Below are 15681 nucleotides of genomic sequence, written 5' to 3'. Positions count from 1 at the left end.
TTCCCCCCCCCCATTGCTCTGTTTCTTAATCTGAAGGTCTAAATTATATTTCACATAAGTCCTACATATCTATCTTGCAAGATCTATGTTTGGATGCTACAAATCTGATATCCAATAGAACTTGTTATATTACTGAAGTTTCAAAGCTTTTATTCTACCTCCCAAATAATTTTTCTACTCCAGTCTTACGCTTGTTTGTGTTCATTCTGTTCATACTAGTTTTTAAGTTCCTTCATTCAAATAGGGTTTGTTTAGATATTGAAAGATCTTTTCAAGATCTTTTCAAATTAAACAATCCTATTATTCTATGAAAGAAGAGTAAGAGGATATTCAGGCAATGTTTGCAAAGGCTAAAATTGACCCATTTGCCCATAGCCAGTTCTCAGGTTATGACCCATTTTCTTTCACCTAAGTGAAGTAATATACTTAAGAGTAGCTGAAGTAATTCATAAGAATTTGTAGTAATAGTGAATTTCAGAGTATTCAGACTTGAAATGTGAGTCTAAGATTTATATATAAATAGTTAGGGAAGCCACATACTGTATGGATTAGTGTCATTCAGTCAGTACTAACAGGGTAATAAAACCTTGTAAATATCAGGTGCACAATTTAGAAAATAATGTTTAAAAAAAATAGAAATAAAATCATTAATTTACTAATCTAGTAAACATAGAACATTTTAAGTGATTTTCACAGCTCTGTTACAAATTAGGAAATTCAATGGAGACCAAAATTTAAGTGTATTTTTAGTAATCTTTTTTGTGTATTGATGAGAAACAAAATACTCCCTTTAGGCCTGTTGTAGTGTATGATTAAGTATTTTTTTTCCATTCTTATTTTACATTTAAGTGTAAGGCATTGTATTTCACTTCAGTCATAAATTGTATTTGCTGTTTTCAGTTCTCAACTCTTCTGGAAGTTAAGCAGTGATTGAAAAAGGTTGAATATACTTATCTGGAACAGTGTGGGTTTTGTAATAAGCAACTAGAGATAGTGACACTTGGGGGAAAAAGAAGAAGACGTGTTTTAAGTGTTTTCAGGGTAAAAAAGGCTGAAAAGTGTGTTGTGTGTATGTTGAGAGTGGACTTCACTGAGATTGTAGTAACTGAGGCAGGAATGTACCCTCTCTGTTCCTTGAAGAACGGAGCTGAATCATTGCTATTTAATTTAAATTTTTCATTAAGCTGTTATGAATATATTTAATTCAGTTGCAGCTGAATTACAGCTGTTTCTCCTACTCTTTATTGTCTAGAATTAGACATTTATGCCTAATACTTAATGTCTTTTTTTTTAATGTTTATAGTTTTTATATCTTTTCGTTATATTTTTATCTTTATGTGTGGGAGATTTGAAAGCCATCATTCTAAGCATAGTTTTTTTCAGTTTGAATTTCAAGATACAAGCTCAGAATTTCAAGACAGTCTAGGAGGACAATTAGAAATGCCTGGAAATAATGCATTAATACCTTGCACTGTTTGGGGTTAAACTTGATCTTGACCGTAATGTGAAAAGTTACAGTGAAATTCATCCTGAGCTTTTATGTTGTTATCTATGATATTTGTTCCTACAGTTTCTTAGCTTTTTTTTTTAATAGCTCTAGGATTTGTCTATTGAGTTTATTTTAGATTTTGAAAGGTTTGTTTGCAAAGGATAGCTATTAGTTTTTTAAATTTAAGCACAGAAAAGATAAATGTGCCTTCTTTTCATCTCTTCCAAAGTGCCAAGGTATCAGCCAGGCCACCTAGGCATCTGGTATTTACCATGAAAGCAATGCTTGCATTTCCAGCGATGGTCTCAAGCTTAATTGTAGTTGGGAAGTCTGCCATAGGAAATATGATAGTGCGGAGAGGAGAGCCATGGACTGCCATCAGCAGAGATGGGTGAATAAAACTAAACCTGTGAGAATTATTGCAGTCAACTCCAGAAGCAACTCAGCAAGTCTTCTGCATGGCAGTGTTGAACCTCACCAGTGCTGCCCAGAGCAGCTGGGACTGCACAGAAGAGTGAATCACTGGTGCTGCTGAAGCAGATGGCAATTTTGCCATTGTGTTCAGTGGAACCTATATTTCATTATGAACCCTCCAGGCTGAAGTTGCTTTGTGCTCGTAATACAGCAAAGAAAGGTCTGCACAGCAAGGTCCCATGGCTGTGTCTTCTGCAGCTTTTCACCTCTTGCACCCATCACCCATGTTTACCAGTGCCTTGTTCTGCTCAGTACCTGCAAGTGGCTCTCGCTGCCACTGCCTTGGCTCCCTGGGGCTGTCCCCTCTGCTGCCATAACCACCTCCCTCATTTTTTGTCCCTTTCTCCTAATTTAGCTTCCATGATGGACTATGGATCAATTTGCTATGAACTGAAAATAGACATTTTTATTTTTGTCCTTGGATTCTGGAGCAGCGAAGAAGGAAGTGTTTCTGTGATGTGTAGTGGTTTTCAGATGGCACTCTTGAACCTCTGATACAAGCCAAGGATACCTGCTATTCAGAAACCTTTGGGAGGAAACTTTATAGTATATGTAGTTATGATTGTGGTAATTAAATGGTTTACTTAGTATAGCATAGCATTTTCTTGGAGACGTGAGAGGTCCTTATTAAAAGAAATGCCTCATCCTGATTACTTTGGTTTTCCCATTCAGGTGGTTCTCTTGGATGCACAAATAATATTCTAGGTTTTGATGATATCCAGCTAACAAGTGTACATGCAAATTTAGCTGAACTGTAGCCTCTATTCCAGCATGCCTTTTTATTTATTTGCTTATTTAAGGCAGATTACAGTGTGAATTCACAAATTTCAAGGTAACTAATTTTGAGCAGGCTATAGCAGTGACAAGCAGGAATTTGCTGTATGGAACTCTTAAGCACAGCCAACCAACACAATCCCTACCATTTCATGCTGGTCTTCAGGACTCTGCCTTTAGGTTTTATAACCATTTAAATACTTTTTAACTAGGGATGGATAAACCCTAACTGGACCCTATTTCCCTTAAGCTTAACCCAGTAAAGGTTTTCAAGAAAATTAAATGTGATTGTTTTCACTTAAAATTATAAGATTACAAACTAGATTTTATCTCCATTGTTAACTTTTAACTCCTTTTTCATGGGTTTGGCACTGCTCATGTTATCTTTCTGGCATTTTCAGTTTTTGAAGAAAATTGTTTTCAAAAGAGTATGATCCCAGAAAAAGTTCTTGAAATGGAAAATTAGATTAGACTGAAAAAAATGCAACTTTAATGTGTAGCAGGAAAAGGATCACATTTCTAAAGGCACTAATAGCTAGATTGTTCAAAACCAATCAGTCTTAAGTGATAAACAAATGGAGGTTTGGGGTTCGCATATAAATGTGGCTTAATATGATGTTTCTTGTATTTAGAGTTCAAAGCACTGCTATATTGTTTACAAATGCCTATAGCTGTTTTTAATGTGTTTTCCATAGGAGCAACAGCTGCTGCTCGAAAGGAGGTTATAAGGAACAAGATACGAGCAATAGGAAAAATGGCTAGAGTTTTCTCAGTGTTAAGGTAAGGGTTTGTGCTGTTTCAGCTTTTTAATGTTAAAGAACATCTTTCACTGATTATATAAAGCACTCTACTGTTAATCAAACAGCAAACTTGATATTTTAAATACCAGCCAACTGCTTTTTACTGGAACCTTTTAAAGATTGTTTTATTTATACAGTACTGCTATTTATTATGGCTCTGAATAATCTTCCTCAGGGCTTTTGCTGAATGCAAAACAGACAAACAAAAGACATCAGCAAAGAAAATTGCAATTACCCTTTCTTTTTTAAAGACTTTTTGCTCACCAGGTCTACTAATTAGCTCTTAACCTCTTGTGAGGCAAGAGTTAAATGTAGAAAAAGGGTATGTTTCATATCATGTCGTATTAAAAAGGAAGCCAACTGTCCCACTTTGTCACCCACAGTTGCTGCTACAGCCATGAGTAAAGAAGATTAGATAAAAGCATTAGGGTCATTTAAAAACCCAGGAAGTCCTTGTGCAGACAACAGCAATCATTACCTTAGGCTGCACTCCCCCAAACACATGAGCATGAGTAACTAATTGCTACCCAATGTTTAGAGCTCTCCATTTGATGTCTCTAAGCAGAAGAGAAAACATGCTGTACTGTGCTATGCTGAAGTCTAAATATAGAAAATAGAGTTCTCCCTCCCTTTGAGCAGAGGTGGTTTTTTTTTTTCCTCAGGAAATTGTATGTTCTTTGCTGTAGTCAGTTTATGGCTATTATGGTTAGTGCAAAATCAGGGGATTTTTTAAAATATGTATTAGTATGCTTATATGATTGGTATTTAAAAAAAAAAGGAAACAAAAATAGTTACTTGAAGAATACACTCTTAATTTCAGCTGAAACTCTCAAACTTGCTTGATTTGAGACTCTTCCTTAGCATGCAGGCAGTGGGCAGGTTGTCGGTGGGGCTTTGCATGGCCACAGCATTTCGCCCACATGCTGCAGATTGCAGCAGCATAGCTTTAAATAGCATAGTGAGATGGAGGACTTTGCTCCTGGGCTTCCCAAAGTGTTATATGTGAATTACTAGTGATGCACAAGCTCCTTTAAAGTGGTACCCATAAAAAAAAAAAAAGGAAAATTGGCATCTTGCCTTTTCTCTAAACAAGACGGGGGAGCAATCAAATGTTTCCACCTGCTTCTCTGTACCAAGCCTGGCAAAGAGCCTGGAGCTGACACTGCTACCACCTTTGTAAGACAGCACCGTTATTTTTCTCTGATCATAGTTGAGCAAACTAAAGTTTCTGGAAAGCTGGCTTTTTCCCATAACCTTGAACTGCAGCTTCGGGAGTTGCTGTATTTTATTGTGGATCACCTTTTGAAATACAGGATTAATTCAGCAGTAACATGGACTTTAATATACTGAAGGGCCTGAAGTTAAGTGCACAGCTGGTATATTTGAGTTTGGCAGATGATTGACATCACCTATGCATCAAAGACTTTTTCGAAGGGAGCTATGGGGCAGAAGCTTTTCAATGGTTTTGGGGTGGAAGAAGAGTACATGGTAATTTTTGCATGTGCCCTGTTGAAAGTGATCTGCATAAGCCTCATAACTTAGGGTTTTAGCATCATTTGAAACTTCGAGCCCTCTTAAATTATTTCACAAAAATTAACATTTTAAGGCACTGATGGAAATCAGTCTTGACCTTTCCTGAAAAGCAGTGAAATTCATCTCAGAGAGGGATATTCATGAGACAATTTTTTACCCTTACCACATGCATCTCAGCATCTCCAGAAGACCCAAATGGACTGTATCCAGTAGAGGAGAAACCAGTGGCTCACTCACTGAAACTGCTAAGACTTACACAGTTCTTGGTTACTGGTGGACCTCAAAACTACTGCAAGGACTGAAGATGAACATATATTTGTTTTCCCTTAGCTTTAACCAGCAAATACATCGCATCCTTACTGTGGTCAGAAGACTGGCCAGCAAATAAACAAGTACCTCCAGTGCACAGTTTTGCTGACCAGTCTCCCAGGAAGAAGAGTGCCATTTCACCCCAGCCACCTCTTCTCTTTTGATGGGAAAAGTTGATGTTCCTCAGCTAGATGCCAGGCTCTAGAGAGCAAAAATGACATGAGGTTAATCTTGCAGATACGGTTCCTATAGAAAAGCCTGGGTTATCTTTTGTGTCTTGCCAATACAACCCACATGTAACACGTGAGACTTTGATAATTGTGTGTAACCCCACAGACTGCAGTGGCACTGCCATCTAATCCAGCCTATTTCAGAAATCTTTGAAGTTGCTATTTCAGTCATGGTTGGTTTCTGACATTTATTTCACTAATTCTTGAAAAGTGTTTCTGAATGACCAGCACCTGATCTGAACACCTTCAAAGGGCTCAGTCGAATATCTCTTTTCTGATGTGGAGTAGTCACTTTCCTCGAGGATATAACCTGAATGTAAAACAGATATTTTCAGCCACTTTAGCCTCAAAATTAGGTATAAAAATTGTGTTGTATTAATTTTCAAATGTTCTAAATGGGTTTTGCTGAGAATAGCCATCATATTAAGACTGGCTTAAGCTCAGTGGAAGACCTCATGGTACCCTGTCATTGCCTTTCTCTAACTTAGTTTCACAAGTCTGAATTTTCTTTGGATATGTTTAGACAGGCAGGACATAAGGTAGAAAATAAGGAGCACTGAAGGCTAAAAAAGTGTCAAAATTTGTGATACAGATGTTTCTTGGGAATATGCAGTGTAATAGAAACACAGTGAACAAATTTACCCTATGAAGGTGAAGCTAAAAGTGCCATTGCAGTTTAAGAAAAAAGCTAACAAAGAAATAGATTGAATTGAAAATGCAGATTAAGCATTTGCTTGCAGTGGCAAATAATCAAGAGAAGGCAAAAACTTCGGTGTGTAATTCTTGGTGGTGCAAATACTGTATTAATTCTGAAAATGTGGTGGTTGCATTAATTGCTTGTGAAACTTGCAAGGAAAACCATCACAGTTTGGTTTTGACTATTACACAAAGGAAAGTGCATACAAGGAGAATCATTTTTAAAGTAAAAATAGAACTTGAGTATATGTAGTAGGTAAACAAGAGTTGTTTGAAATACACAAGTAATTTAGGGCATATAGGTCTGAAGAAAATTATAAATAGTAGAATTGCTGAGACAATTTTGATAGACAAAGCCGCATTATCCCCAAGTGAATGTGGAACTAAATTCTTTCTTTGTGTTTGCTTCCTTCAGCTTAATGTCCTTATGTATTTCAAAGTAAAGCACTTCAAAATAGGTTTCGCTTAAAGAATTGAGGTCACTTTTGTTACTGAGAAAGTATGTCATCACAGACAGCATTACAGTACTCACATAAAGCTGTATTTAATGCCATGTCTGATAGAGCTGTTGTATTAAAAACTGTATGTATTTGAAGACTGGCAAAATGTATTTAGGTTTTCTAAAACATTTTTCCTGAATTCAGTATTATTTTTAGCATACAAAACTATGAAGAACAGTGCTAGTAAGTGCTTATTAATTTTAATGAGCTTTTAGCTGCCTTTTTTTTTTCTTTAAAGTGGCTGATGTTCATTAATAAATAATGCACCTGCCTGCTGGTGTAGGCAAAAGCAAAACAACAATTGAAGTTGATTTTGGACCACATAGTGTAAAATGCTTAAATACATTGTTGGCAATAACTGCTTCTTTGGTCCTCCTATCGAGTTTGTGGCTTTATGTGTGTATATATAAGTACTCAAATGTATGTCATAGGTTGTTTCATAGATGCAGGTTATAGTGTTAACTGTAGTGGGACTCTGTGTATGGCGCAGTGCAAAGGGGAACCACTTACATAGCAGTGATGGGAACTGCACTAGTGCTAGTGGTATCACCAGATTCAGTCTGTCCTGATAAGGAGATTGGAAATAACCACATCATTGCAAGTCAGGTGAAGCATGGCTGGTGTTTAAAAAAAGGAAAGACAATTATTTACTCCTGGGTTGTTTTTTTTTTTCCTTCTGCAGAGAAGAGAGTGAAAGTGTGCTGACGCTGAAAGGTTTGACTCCAACAGGAATGCTGCCCAGTGGTGTGCTCTCTGGAGGAAAGCAAACACTGCAAAGCGGTAAGCACGTTTGCCTCTGTGTGTCATTATGTGTAAAAAATAAACAAAGCGCAGTTGGTTTTCAGCTGCAGAACCTAAGAAAAGAAATCGCAGTTTTCTCAGGAAAAAAAAGGACAGAATAAACCAGGTGGTTTGTTGTACTGGAGCATTTGTGGGTAGCTCATGTAGGGCAACTTCTCAACACTTGCTGTATACCACTAATTTTCAAAGAGAGGGGGGGGAAAATCCCTTAAAATCAACTATTCAGAATGGTAGATCAGTATTGCATGTGAAGTGTGCTGTTTCCACACTTTACAGCATGGTTTTGGGTTTTTTTAAGAGCAGCCTTTGATACACAGAGTACTGGAGGTTCAGCTTAGATAATGACAAGCTCATATTTTATCTGATTTGTTCCTCCTCATAGAGAATCACCAATGGAAAATAGCTCTAGAATTAGATTTTCTCTCCTAGCAATTCTAGGTGACAGCATGAGAACAATTTCACTCTGATTTAAGGCCAAGTAAAGGGAAGCTCTTACAAAACACCACGTTTGCCTTGTACACAAACACAATACAGATTGTCAGTTCAGTTTTATACTAAGTGCTTCTTGTTACAGGAATGCTCTAAGTCTATAGACAGGCTGCCTTTGATAAAATATTCCTTTTGGAATAAGGAGCTGCAAAGTATTTAATTTACTACTGTAAGCTCTCTTTTTTTTTTTCCTGTGTGTATTGCTGTAGAGTATATTGCAGGCACATAAGAATGTCTCTTTCTTATTGAGGTTCTTTTGGCAGTGGATGTAAGAAATAGAAATGCTTTATAACTTTAACACAGTCTCAGCCTCTTGTTTTCCTGTTTCTTTCCTGGAGCATTCTTTCTCTGTATTTTTCCCTTTACTGTCTCTTTTACCTAGAAGATTCAGGTATATGGTGGTAAACCTTCTTTTCCTATTTTTTTCCCTTTTTTCTTTTTGATGACTTGTGTGTTATGGGCATAGTAACGTTCTGCTTTGAAAATGCTGCAATATGATTCCACAGGATGCCTTTTTTTAATGGGGTTCTGGTGTTTACCTAGGCTTTTCTCCATATAGTTTCTTTACATTTGTCAGAAAATTTGGTTCAAGTAAGCTACTATTGCTGCACTAGCAAAATGTTAGGAATAGAAATGGATTTGAGCAAATTGCCTAAAGTTGTTACCATGGCTAAAAGGAAAATCTCATACTGCAGTATTCTGGCTCAGTAAAACATTACTATACACAAGTTTCTGCATTACTTAACATGTAGTGCCCCATTCACCAAATACTCTGTAGTTTACATAGTTTCTGTTAAGCATACATTCACGTTGTCATATGTGTTAACAGAAAATATGAGTAGTATGTTCTGTTGTGGAGTATACATTTCAGTCGTCACTTTTTTTTCTAATGTGTCAGTGCTGGTTTGGATCTGGTTATTCGTTTTAATTTCCCATCCTAGTTGTCATGTTTCCTTTTAAGTTTGCTTTGGTTTCGTTTCTTGATTTTTGCCATCTCTCTTGCTAAGTAGCTTGAGAGGCATAGGCTTACCTTGGTGCATGCGGGTTAGCTCCTCTCATTTCCCCATGCAACAAGGTAATAGTAGACATTTTTTAGTATTGAACTCAATCCGTATTTAACATCATAACTACAAAAAAAAAAGTTTGGATTTAATGGAGGATGGAAAATCTTTTACATAGGGGAAAGAAAGACAAAAAGGAAGAGAGGAATTCCAAAAAACTTGGCTTCTTGAGCTATTACCTAAACCAGAGAAGCTCTTGAAAGTCAAAGTTTCTTTTTAAATATTTGAGCTGTACCATTGCTATATTGGATTGCATTTGCTGATTTTTGTATCAGCTTCTAAATCTCTGACCGTAAAAACAAATTCATGCTAAAGCTGATGGGTGGAATTCAAGTGAAATTATGTCTTAAAGAACAATGAATGGTTTCAAAACAGTTGTGACATGGTATTCATAATACTGCAGCAACCCCCCAGTTACAAACTTTTCTCTCTCTGACCAGGCTTTGCAATATTAGAGGTCCAACAGCTTTCAATCTTGTATCCATGTTCACTGCTCTAAACAAAATGCTAGGAGAATGCTGTTTTCAGAGATGGGGTTGACAAGAAGGATGCTTATAGATGGAGCAGACTGGGTGAGATTGCAAGCAAAGGCAAAGCTGTCTGAGCAGACTCTGTCCTATGCTGTGGGGAGGTTTCTTTTAGTCAGGAGAGAGACAAAACATGGTTCTGAGAAGTTGTACATGTGGCTCTTGTGCTTTGTACTGGCAGCTAATGCTTTTCAAGGTGACATTGTGGTACGAATTTTGCGTGATAGCTTTGTGCCATTTTTTTGTTCTCTTTTGACAGGGCAAATCAAGCTGCTCTTATTTAAAATGGGGAGAATTATACAATGACCTTTTCAGGTCAGATGTGCAATATGGAGAACATTTTCATTTTGTAGTTCTTTTGCGTCAAAACAAAACTTCTCAAATGTGTCTTTAAAATTCTCTAGTTTGTGAAACTTCTGCTTCAAAACAAACTATAGCTTAATTCAATCTGCAAATTATTGTTTCTATGTAAGCATTTCTCTGTCTGTCTGTTTTGCCAAAATCCAGCACTTACAGTAACATTAGTGTTGTAGCTCCTTTGCTATTCACTGACTTGTTCTTAGAGTTAAAATCCTCTGCTCATTTTTCTCATTCGTTTTGCTACCCCTTTCTTCTCTTCAGCTACTGTTGAGGCTATTGAGGCTGATGAAGGTAAATTGGCCAGTCCCCTTTCTGTTGGTGCCACAACAGATAAGGGCTCTGCTGGGTGTATTCATTTTGCTGTAGCTTGTACAGATTGTGTGGGTGTTGGGCTAACAATTGTGGCTCGGTATTAACCAAAATGTAATTGCTTTAAAGGGGAAAATGTTTTTTGGTTCTTTGGTTTTTGGTTTCTTTTTTCCATTGCTGCTGTTGTGGTTTTATTTCTTTCTGAAAGTTACAATCACGTTGGAATTGCTGTACGTTGAACTAAGCACTGAGTAATGCCACAGGAGATCAGGGGACTTGGATTTCATGGGACATAACTCGGCAGCAGCTCATAAATACTCTGTGACACATAGCTCAAAAGCTGTACACTGGAGGCTAGGTTTTGCCTCTGCCTCAAAGTACTCTCAGCAATCTCTGGTCTAGGAAAACACACAGCTTTTTATAAATATTCTCTCTTTTTGTTATGTTTTTTTTCTTGGGTTTTTTTTTCCTTTTTTTGGTTCTGTTTGTTTCCTTTCTTTTAGGTCACTAGTAAAAACTTTTATTTGGTCTTTTGTTACAGTTCAGCATGTTTCTGTTTCTTTTTAAAAGTAAAACAACATGAGACATTTGTCTGCAAGATGTCTGCTTCCTCTGGTAGTGGCAGTTTACACACTGGTTATTAACATTAGAGCAACCATTAACACCAGCACCATCTTAGCTACAAATACAAAGTGACCAACTGCCTCAGAAGATTTGTGAATGTTTAGAATGGAAAACCATGGTGTTTAATTGACAGACCTCTAACTCTGAAGCAGTTTTATCACTATGGTTAAAACCTCAGTAATCACGTATTGCAATGTAGATGCACAGTATTCATCCAGCACTGTGAAATTTTGGAAGAAGAATTTTCAGAATTCCCCTTTAAAACAAAATTCTTCAGTTGTATTTTGTTCTTGCCCCTCTCAAATTTTCTGTGGGTATTTTTTTTAGTGAATAAAAATAAAAATCTGATGATTGCTGTCTGTTGGTAAGATGTGCCCTTTTGGCCAGTTGAATTTGTTTTTGAGTTTTGTAAAGCAGTGGATAAAATTACAGAGCAAACAAGTAAGAGAAAATACAACTGCTTTCTAAATAGCAGTGAGTAAGCTGCTATTTATGTTGGAATTATCTATTCCTATTGGCAATATCTAATCTGCAGTGTGCATTCTTGTTGACAGTTTGGCTGTTTTCTGTGATTTTCTGTGACTATGTGTTGTGTTTTAGTACACTCTTAATGTAAACTGCTAATACTCATTGTCTGACCAGCAACTACCGCAGAGCACCTTCCTCAGTATTACAGAAGATAACATGTCTGCTTGAATGAAATATGGTCGATTGAATGTGCCCCCATTCCAACAATATGCGCCCTTCAATTAATTCTTGCTTTGCCATCCTTGCTAGTTAGACACTGTAACCATAGTTTTAATAACTAGTTTATGTAGACAAAAGCTAAAGATGGAGAGAAAACGTTTTTGCCCTTTACCAGCTGTCCTGCAGTTTGATTCAGGGCCCAATAACACCAACTGGGCTGTGCTATTGACAAGCTCCAGGGCACAGCAAGTGTTTCAGCTTCAACACAGCCATCCATTAAACTATTGCTTTAAGGGATTGGCCTGGGTGTTTCTTAAATGTCTTCATTTTTGTGGTAGAAGATAAAGTAAAACAAAACCCAAAAAGAAACTTGAAAAAACCCACTGTAGGGCCTGTTCTGTTTTCACTGTTCCATCACTGCTCACTTGACTAATCACCATTATGATGATGTTGTTTTCTGAGTTGAAGTATAATACATGTTTTAAAACCCATGCACTTCACAAAGTTCCAATATAACGTTTGTGAAACTGGCTAAGGAACTAAATCCTGAGGCAAACAGGATCTATCAGTTTTCGCAGGAATGGTTGGCAAAAGTATCAGCATGAAAATGCTTTTCTCGCTCCCCTCAAAATGTAAGGAGTGGTAGATTGGTACCAGGGATGTCCCAGGGTTTGGGCTTTGTTTCCTTTTTTGGGTTTTTTTTTTTCAACAGAAGCTATCAGCTTATCCAGACTCAGGACTGCATGTTGAAAGGAGAGCAGGAGTACTTTGGGGTAAAGAGGAGATAAAGGGAGGGAAGGAATATTGAATTTGATCTTTGAAACTCCCCTACCATTTTCTCCCGAGGGAGTCTGCAGTTTCCTGGTACTAACACACCATTTCTGCTCTATGGCATGTTAAAATAGAGGCATAGCAAAAGTGCCAGTTCTGGAAGTGCAGTGCATTGATTTGGTGCATATAAGAGAAAAACACACAGAAGGCGATGACAAATTATCTATGGAGCTGTGACCCGCTGTTTGCCTACAGTGCTTTTTTCTCTTTTGCTTTAAATCTAAAGATCTTCAACTCTACAATTAAAGACAGGGGAAAAAAAAAGGAAATGCAAATCACTCTCTACAAATAAATTCCTCTTTCTGAGGTTGGTGTGGCCTCATCGATGTTGCTGCTGAAGGGCAGATCAAAAGTCCTCAGGTTCAGTTGGAACTTTGGTCCTTTGTCAGTGCATTTCCAAAGTAAAATTGTACAAATATGCCAAAATGATGATATCCCTGGTCCATGTTGCATGACGTTACTGCTGTTTAACTCAAGTTGTCCAGGGACAAGTTGGGGAGGATAATTACCCGAGCAATCAACAAGCAGCTCGCCTTGCGTTGAGAATATAAGGCAACCTGTTGTAGGGTTGCCCAACATTTCCCATAGCTTTAATGTGTATCCCCAAAAACTGGTCTCACCATGTCATCACCATCTGTAACTGACCAACGCTTTTCCCCCTGGTCTTTGAAAGTCAAATGGGAGTTATGCCTGATTATGGAAGTTACAGCGAGCCACAATGTCTTTAATGCTGTAATGATGACAAAGGCTAACTCACTGGCTCATGGCTGTGCCCTAAGCATGGTTCCTAACTGCAAACTGTAGTTTCATGTCAGCTTCTTAGCATTTTAAGCTGAACCCCAGTGGACAATCAAATACTGGAAGTTGATCTTGTTGAAAAACAATAGTTGTGTTGCAAGAGACGGTGGTGGTTAACCCCCAGCTCTTTCCGAGTATGATAAGAGTCGGTCATGTCAGATCTTCTTGCTGCCGCCTTCACAAAGAAGGACTTTTGCACTCATTGCTGAGTTGGGGGAAAAGCTACCGAGAGTTTTATTTTGCTAATTTTACTTTTTAATAATCCTTTATTTAGCTATCAAAGGATTTTCACCCCAGCATAAGATCACTAGCTTCGAAGAGGCCAAAGGCTTAGATCGAATTAATGAGCGAATGCCTCCACGCAGAGACGTGCCATCCGATGCCAACCTTAACTCCATCAACAAGGCAATCTCCACAGAGACTAATGGCACGGACAGCAACGGCAGTAATAGCAGCAATATCCAGTGACCACTGTCTGGGAGGGGGGGTTGAGCTGCAGGGCGCGATGGGGTTGCTGCACATCAGCAGTGGGATGTTCTTGCCTCTGATAATAGCTTACTTGCTCTGGGGGCCAGGTGTTGGATTCAGTTTACAAAAATCATCTATGAAGAGATCGTCAACTTTAATTTGGTGGGGGGTGGGGGTCGGGGAGAAACACCTCCTTTGGATATGCCTTTAAAATGCTTGTAGAAAAATGAAAGCTCATGCTGGTATATATTGCAAAGTTAGGGGAATGAACATGTTTTCCTACTGCATTGGGAGCATCTAGGTATGTTACTGAAAGGCCTTTTATTATGTTACTGGACATGAAAACTTTGTTTAATTTCTTACTAACTATTGTACGTTTACAGTTGCAGCACTAAACATGGACAACATCGAAACATTTTTAACAAAATGTACAAACTAAATAAGGACTATTTATTGATAATGTTTTGCTACTCTTGTCAGACAATGGCTATGAAATAAATTAGGCAGTCTTTAAAAATATAGAGGAAAAAAAGAAAAAAAATGGAATGTTGGAAATTTGTTTAAAATGCCAAAAAAAACGAGAAAGAGAGAGTGAGAGCGAGCGAGAGAGACAGTTTAATTTTGTACAGATTATGCTTACCTCAGGTTTCTTTAGTGTGCTTCGATGCCCTTCTTTAAATATAACACTTATCTTACTAATTTGGCAGCAATTATCCTTTTCTTTGTTTAAAAACAAACAAAAAAAACTGGAATAATGATAACATTTATCTTTTTTTTGCTGTTTATATTTAGGGGGTTTGGTTTGGGAGGTTTTCTGGGTTTTTTTGGTAAATCAAGTCTTGGTTGTGGCTTGCTGAATTTAACTATTTATGAGTGGTGCATTTTTAAGTATAGTGAACAAGACACCATATTAAGTGCAGTGAAAAGCATCTATATTCTGTAAAAATCTGCCTATGCATGTTTTTTAAGAAAAAAAAATGGCTGTATAGGCCTGTATGGGACTGTAATGCGCTTAGTGGTCTGACTTATACTGGAAATGTATGTATACTGGCGTACTTTATATTCTCTAAAAGAAAAATGCTTAATGCCTTTGAAATTTTGTAATCAAAAAAAAAGCTTTGAAAAATTTAAGGGGAGAGTATTCTTAAAGTTTTTAACATAAGCTTGTCAGTGCACATATAGATGGGTAGCATGTTTAGCAAACCTTGTGAACTTTAAATAAGTTTGTAGTTACATGTGAGATTCTAAATGCATGATAACTGTTAATGTCATAATGGTTTAGTCATTTTGTTCTGTTCTGTCATGTGCCACAATGTGTAATTTTTTCACTTTTTTCCCTTTGTATATCAGTTACGGGTTTCAACTGGTTCATTCTGAGAAAGAAAAAGAAACAAAATTAAACAGTCCATTGATATTTTTTAACAATTGTATAAGTGCCCAAGTAATTCACTACAGCCTACAGCCTTGCCTTTGTAATTTGACTTCGAAATGTTGGCAATCAAAGCATGCACTTGTAACAATGAAAGAAGCATTTTATATTACTACTCAATAAAAATGTGCATGAACTTAAGCACTCTTCCCTTTCTTGCTGGCTCTGTCACAGAAGCGTATGCAGGCACATACGCTTGTGTGTGCCTGTTGCTCTCTTTTGCTTTGGACAGGAGAAGGCCACCGGTTTAAGAGAAGGATGACTTATTTCACAACCCAAGGTCAGTTCTTTACTAAGAAAAAAATTCATTTGTTACCCCACTGGTTTAGGCTACAGAACATCTGCAGATTTACCCAGGTTCTGGTTAGAAAGTTGAGTTTTCACTTATAGTCAGAGGTCAAAGCTCTGCCTTGTGCTCATTTTCTCCCTAACTGTACTCAGCATCCTTCTGCAGTCTGTCATCCCGCACAGAACTGATGGACAATGCCAGTG

The 15681-nt window shown here is 37.5% G+C and overlaps 1 protein-coding gene across 1 annotated transcript in view; it reads left to right on the top strand.

Moving 5' to 3' along the window:
* The window catches only part of PPP3CA (protein phosphatase 3 catalytic subunit alpha), a 107092-nt gene extending 91762 nt beyond the window's left edge, over positions 1-15330 (top strand). Inside the window, exons 10-12 of the mRNA XM_034064638.1 lie at positions 3433-3517; positions 7488-7585; positions 13567-15330. Of these exons, the coding sequence (XP_033920529.1) occupies positions 3433-3517; positions 7488-7585; positions 13567-13760 (377 nt within the window). The 3' untranslated portion in view covers positions 13761-15330. The remainder of the gene's footprint in view (positions 1-3432; positions 3518-7487; positions 7586-13566) is intronic.
* The last annotated feature ends 351 nt before the right edge of the window (positions 15331-15681 follow it).

The sequence above is a fragment of the Melopsittacus undulatus genome, chromosome 7 (assembly GCF_012275295.1).
Source record: "Melopsittacus undulatus isolate bMelUnd1 chromosome 7, bMelUnd1.mat.Z, whole genome shotgun sequence".
In the NCBI taxonomy this organism is placed as follows: domain Eukaryota; kingdom Metazoa; phylum Chordata; class Aves; order Psittaciformes; family Psittaculidae; genus Melopsittacus; species Melopsittacus undulatus.
The sequence above is the reverse complement of the archived record's forward strand: the minus strand, read 5'-3'. Positions and strand labels throughout refer to the sequence as shown.